Raw genomic sequence first — 6622 nt, forward strand, 5'->3', positions numbered from 1 at the left:
TGTGGAAAATGTTTTGCAAGCAATAAGCTTGCTTGAAAAATAAGAACAAATCAGTTATAACTGCCAATCATTTCTCTATTGAACTACACGATTAACTGAATCAAAGCCAAGTGCAGTTACAGAGGAAAAATATCAAATCTTGTATCAGGAATAGTTCCGTTTTCTCACATGTAACGACAATTCAGAGTATTCTGACAATCAAAATTCACTTCAAAGTGATGCCAACACAAGTGCTGCACTGTCAGAATTCATTTTCCATTAAAATCAATATGAGTACTTGCAAGAAGCCAGTATAGAACATTTAAAGAGAAGACAATCACAATTCCTTCATTTTTTTTATTAACACATATCAACATGTCCACTTAAAGGACAAAGTAGCAAATATGTTCTCTTCTGCATTCCACTGAACACAAAAGGCTAATTTCTGTACATTCACTAAGGCTCTGTCTTTAGGGAAAACACAGGTTTCCATAAGGCAAACAATATCTAAAGGAATGATATTAAGTACTTTATCCAGCATGTCAATTTAAATCTCAGTTCTTCCTGACAGTACAAAGATGCAAGCTTGTAGCATAATCTGCTCTGCCATTTCAATTCATATTTTACAGCCTAAATACACAGTAAAGGGAAAAGGCAAGTATAAAATAAACTAGTTCACATTATCAAAATGTTTCATTTTGGAGAGTTTTCCTGTGTAAGGTAGGCTGGTGTATCAGCAGGAAAAGGTTGGACTGTCGCTGTTGCATCACTGAACTAATTCTGAATAAAGAAATGTAACAAATTATTTAGTGGTCGGAACATGTATATAAATCTTAAAATGAAAATGTAAATAAATATTGTACATGACAGCCACATTTCTTATTCAGTGTACATTGTCAACCCCAATACAAGCCTTTCTTTCTCTCACCCCAAACTGCAGTCACATCTGGCAGTTTCAGGTCACTTTATTTAACAGCAGTCAAACCTCACAACACAAGAGACGTATTCAAATGTTTTAAAGCTGATTTGTCAGTTATTATTTCTGCGAAATGCACAAGACAGTTGTGAAATGAAGCAACAGCTGTTTATGAATCTGTTTCACAGCAAGTGATCATTAATGCCAATGCTAATGATGGTGGTTACTTGAAAATAGCATTAAATTACATTTTAACAGCCTTGTTAAAGATGCATGAACAAATCCCATCAAAATTATGTAGCTCATCACTCTATTTAAAGGTGATAAAGCTGATATAATCACTTTTTTTTTTTTAAAAGGAAAAAAAAAATACTGCACTGTGGAATAAATGTGTATGAATGCAGAAAAGCCACATCCACGAGGCATGTGGACAACATAAGACAAAATGTCTTTTCCCATACAAAGAATGGCAGGTATTGAGAACTCATCTGTACATTTACTGAACACAAACAATTTCAGATAATGCATAGCGTCTTTCCTTGCTGTCTTCAATGTTCAAAAATTTCATAAAAACACTGATTACACACCCCCTGTGCTCCACACACACTCAAGCAGGCAGCACGTTGACTCCATTTTCACCAAAGGTGCAAAACAGCAGCTTACACTTAGATAAAGTGCCTTCACACATGCAGAGTTGCTCTGCTTTAAGATGAAGGCAGCCTGCAACTTCCAATTCAGAAACCTGACATCAGTTTCAATCCAGACAGACGTACGGCAGTATGTTCAACCGGCTCTCATCTCCATGCGGATCTAAGGAGATGCACTCCGTCCAGTCATACCAAGTACCCTTTGTGTCGTAGCAACCGTTAACCCCAGACCACTGTTGTGTGTGTAATCTGTTCAGGTCTTCATTGATGACCTCTCTGCTAATCCCCGGTAAATCACTGGCTGGGAGTTCTGGAGCCAACACGTGCGTTTTCTTGACATCTGTACTTCGGTGTTCCTCTTTTTTCAAGAACTCTGTCATGAAAAAGTGTGCACCAGGAGTGTGGGCGCCCGACGATGTCAGTGCGTTGCTTTGCTGGCTAAGGTACGATTGGATGATTTCACTCCTCGACAGCTCTTTCCAGTCTGTCTGCTGGAAGGGACTGGGAGGAACCGGTGGATTCTGCTTCTGTTGTTCTGACCACTGAGATTCAGGCCTGTGGCCCAATCTGACTTCCCCTTCCTGGCAATGCTCCTTATGAAAGGAGGATTTGATCTGTCCTGTTACAGGGTCAAAAGTCAGTTTCCTGTCTTTTAACCTGACTGGTTTTGTGCCATCTTCTACAGTCTGTCCATCTAAATTTTCCACATGGTCCTTAGGCCTGTATTTCTGTCTTTTCCTTTTCTCTGTATTGCTAACAGCACCATCTTCCAATGTGACCACATCACTGCAGGAGGAGGCATATGACTTGTAAAGAGACATACTGCAAGGCCTGCTATGAGAATCCAAGTCTGACGTGTCTGTGTGCAAACCCTGAACACAACCATTGAAATGCTGAGTGGAAGACCCCAGGCCGGAGGTGTCCACCGACCCAGGCCTCACACTGGGGGTAGAGAGACCCTGTGCTTGTGATGCAGTTTGTTTGACACCAGCTTCCTGCTTTGGAGTTTGAGGACTGTGCAAGGAACAGCGTGGGCTTCTGGGTCGACACTGCCCCCCAGAGACAGCTTGCTCCTGTCTGGCTTGCTGCTGCTGAACTGATGCTTTTAGCATAGAAGAGGTGCTAAGAGGCTTGATGTATCCCGGGGCACTTGGATGAGGTTTTACAGCATTGACTGGGATTTTATTTAGTCTGTCGTTGTCCAAAGGCTCAGAAATCTCCCCATCTAAAGGCTGATGTGCGCGATTATCTGTAAAAATTTCAGAGCTACCACCAGTTCCATTGGTTGGCAGCTGTTTGGAGTTTTGAATTTTATCATTAAGAGTTGTTTTGGATATCTTGGCTGGCAGGAGCTGGACTTCCTTCTGGTCACCCTTTCGTTTCCTGTTGCTTGGTTTCTCCATCCTCGGAGAGTAGCAGTTGTTGAAGTCATTTCTGTTCTTCAACTCTGGACCTGTTTTACCTGATGGTGTGGTGGCAGCTGGAGCTGAGATACAGGGATGAGCACCTCCATTGGAAGACCATGATGCACCAGTGTGTCCTTTGGACAACACCTCACCCTTTCCTGGCTCAATTAGCTTCTGCCAGTTCCGCAGGAGCTTCTTGGCCCTTTTTGCAAGGTCCTCATTCTTGGTTTTCTTACGGATATCGTTGATGAGCTTGCCAAGACGGGTTTCCTTTAAGAAAATAAGATCGGTGTTTAACAGCAGCTATGATTTGACTGGAATTCAACTGCATTTTATTTTGAATTCACATACTGTAGGTCTGAACGTAACTCACCTCCAGTGCCTCTTTGGTGATAGGATATTTCTCCAAAAAGGAGATCACCTCCATAACCACCACCATGTTGCATATCTGCTGAAAGACACAAAGGTTTATAAATCAAAATCCTGAAACATCAATTGTGTTGTCAGCATTACAACAACAGCATCTAAGTATAACTGTTTGTATGTAGATGTTGCAATTAGTCATTCAGAACCTTACAGGCCCAGTATGGAAGGAACAGAGAGAGACAGAGGGGCTCTTAAAAGGTCAAGGCATCATTTGAATAGACTTTCAAATGTGCACCTGTATGTGAGGACACTTTGTACTCCAACTGGTTTCAGGCTCAATATGACAAACTGAGACTGCATGCAAATGTACCATTTTATCCCACAAGAGAAGTAGTCAGATCTGAAAGAAAGATCAAGAACAGTGCTGGCCAATCGCGGCCCATTCGCTTAAATCTAGGCGTGCTCCACCTTGGTCAAGATTGGGTGATATGTTTTTATATATATATATATATATATATATATATATATATATATATATATATATATATATATATATATATATATATATATATATATATATATATATATATATATATATATATATATATATATATATATTGGTCCACTATCAGAGATTTCACTGTGCTAGCAACCCCTAAATACAGAAGTACAGAAGGTACAGGTACAGAAGGACCACATAAACATTGATGAAAACCAATGAGGACTGCTTTATGGCAATACTGCTAATGACTTTTTTTTAGGGTTTCTGCACTGATGCAATTAAGAACCAAGATTTGACAGGGGTTTATTTTTCTGGTTTAGCCCCAAAAGGGACATTTTTATAATATATATATCATGATACAGACCACCTATATTAGACCACATGCAAAGAACCTGGGTGTTTTATTTGATGGTGATCTGAGTTTTAAAAGACAGGTAAATTCCGTTGTCACGTCCAGCTTCTTCCAACTCAGAGCCATCTCCAAAATTAGGCATTTCCTATCACCCTATACAGTACATATGCATGTCTTTGTTAAGCACTTTGGTGCAAAACCTGGTTTGCTTTATAAAGTACTATATATACGAAATAAACTTGAAACCTGAAGGACTTAATATAAGCCGGCTGTAACACCAGCTGAGAGTGTCTGTATGTTCAAAAGGACACTGAAGATATGCACCTAAACCTGAACACAGTAGTGCAGTACACGTTATATCACAAAAGGTCATACTTGAATTACTCCAAGTTAGCAATTAACAACTCTAGGTTAATCCAGTTTATGAGATTTCAAAGGAATTGAAAGTACTGCCCCTTGAAAGTCAGAGATTCAAATTATCAGTCTGTGACCCTCAGTCATCTGAGACTGCCTCAAATCGAGCAGTCTTTTACTTTTTTATTTGTTTTGCTAGTCAGTGTACTGTGCACCGTGTATGTGGGTACATTTTGGTCCCCAGATTTTGCTGTGGAGTAAGTGCTCTTGACTTCTATGTTACTCTTTGGTACAAGCAGTTGTGGACATGGAGAAGAGGAGATTGCACCTTAAGGTGAAGGGATACTCAATTTACAGCTCACAGCAACTTGATATGATACAGTCTCTGGCTTTTGTTTGATATTTAGTTGACAAAAAAAAGCTGCACATATGTGATCTGTTGTTAGCAATGGTAGCTTGTTTATTATACTACAGGAATGCTGCTGTCACACTGAATGTCCCACTGAGCCCATTAATATTTGAAAATTTCCTATTGAAAACAATTAAATTGTCGAATGTTCATATTGAACTGGCAAATCTGATTTGACTAGCATAAAGCATAATCTGAGTCAGGTACAGCCCTACTTTTCAATGACTGGCAATAACTGCACCCCACAAAAGTTTTTAACATTACCACAATGTTAAAGTTTTATCAGATGCTGTCCAGATTGACTGTACTATGGATCTTGCCAGAAAAAGTGCTGTGATCTCATCAGCTGCATTAAGGTAAGGGCAGGGATGACAATTTAATCTCTGTAAAACCCTGATCTTAGTGAAACCCCACTTAATCTACGTGTCTGTCACTAAAGGGCACTTACCTCCAGATTTACACTTCAAACCTGGTAGCTCAGTTTAGCAAGTCTCCAGTCCGGAAGCGTTTTAATGCACACAAATAAGCTAACTTGGCTACATCAACATTAGCCGGCAGAAGTCAGTGAGCTGGGCGCAGGAATGCCTGGCAGTAGTTACTTTAGCTAAGTAGTGATGTTAGCAGCTAATTAGCAAGTAAATAATAACTCGCCATACACTGACTGAGACCACTTTGAGTCGACTCGGCCTCGTTGTCTGCTTTTCCACGCTCGGTTCGTCCTTTGGGAACTAGCGGTGATACTCACATTGCTCTGGCCGTCGATGGCCTGTAGCAGCCGGTCTCTCATCACCTGCGGAGTGGCTGTAGCCGCTGTCATCGCCTGGCGGTGTCGCGGGTCAGGACGGACTCAGACAGCAGAATCCCCCGAAGAGGCGGCGGGGGGAACCGGCCGACACTCACAGGCCCGACGGAAGATCTGCTCCGAGGGTCAGCACCATGTTTTATGATGCTTTAGTTTTTGTTTTTATTCGCCGCCGTCACGATTTAATAATTCGGACGACGAGCACAGAAAATCCTCTCCGGGAATCGGCTACCCCCCTCGGCTGGTAGCCTCCTCCTCCTCGGTCTTGTCATCGGGCTTTTTGTGAAGCGCTCGCGCAGAGCATGATGGGAGAATTTTACGTAATCAATTGTTCACGTGAGCGACATTGTTCTCTGGAAGATGTGTTAAATTAGACAATAATGTTGTCTGCACAGAAAGGTTCCTCAGAGTTATTTTTTGATTGATTAATATGTTTTATTTATTTCTTTTGTAGATAGGTTTTTGAAAGACCCTCATGGATAAAATAAAGCAGTTAAAAAGTGTTATGCAAAACCTTTTCTTTAAAGATATTTGGTTTAAGATACCCATCCCTTCTCCATAGTTTAAACAATATCAATGCAAAACCTTTAAATAATGATAAACTTTATTTGTATAGCACCTTTCCTGCAAGAAATGCAGCCCAACGTGCTTTACAACAAAATAAATTATATGCACCAAGTGCTTTGCATGAAAAGACAGAAGACATGAAGACATAATAAAACCTGCATGAAAAATAAGATAAGATCAGAATAGAATACATGGAATGCATCTTCACATGGGTAAAACCCCCTGATAATAAAAACAATAATAATAAGAATAATAAAAGTAAGGTTAAAAAAAGGGATAAAAATAGAATGCACAGAATGCATAACATAAGATGGAAAACCAA

The 6622-nt window shown here is 40.3% G+C and overlaps 1 protein-coding gene across 2 annotated transcripts; it reads right to left on the reverse strand.

Annotated features, from left to right (window-relative positions):
• Window positions 1-316: 316 nt before the first annotated feature.
• Window positions 317-6035, reverse strand: LOC121941307 (mediator of RNA polymerase II transcription subunit 26). 2 transcript variants are annotated; one of them, XM_042484075.2, is made up of 3 exons: window positions 5677-6035; window positions 3322-3396; window positions 317-3218 (listed from the first exon to the last, which is right to left on the reverse strand). In XM_042484075.2, exons 1-3 carry the CDS (start codon window positions 5746-5748, stop codon window positions 1650-1652), a joined length of 1716 nt encoding a protein of 571 aa, XP_042340009.2. In that variant the 5' UTR covers window positions 5749-6035; the 3' UTR covers window positions 317-1649. The 2 variants fall into 2 exon arrangements, with proteins under 2 accessions (XP_042340009.2, XP_042340008.2); XM_042484074.2 differs by having other exon boundaries at window positions 3322-3399.
• Window positions 6036-6622: the final 587 nt, after the last annotated feature.

The sequence above is a fragment of the Plectropomus leopardus genome, chromosome 5, assembly GCF_026936395.1.
Source record: "Plectropomus leopardus strain MGB_pleo_1.0 chromosome 5, ASM2693639v1, whole genome shotgun sequence".
Taxonomy (NCBI): Eukaryota; Metazoa; Chordata; class Actinopteri; order Perciformes; family Serranidae; genus Plectropomus; species Plectropomus leopardus.

Bases quoted from the DNA above. Each gene is read 5' to 3' on its own strand.
- LOC121941307 (XM_042484074.2), bottom strand. From the start codon at position 5,748: ATGACAGCGGCTACAGCCACTCCGCAGGTGATGAGAGACCGGCTGCTA. The intron at 3,400-5,676 runs GTGAGTATCACC...TGTGTCTTTCAG, and splicing joins CCATCGACGGCCAGAGCAAT to CAGATATGCAACATGGTGGT. The intron at 3,219-3,321 runs GTGAGTTACGTT...ATTTTCTTAAAG, and splicing joins TCACCAAAGAGGCACTGGAG to GAAACCCGTCTTGGCAAGCT.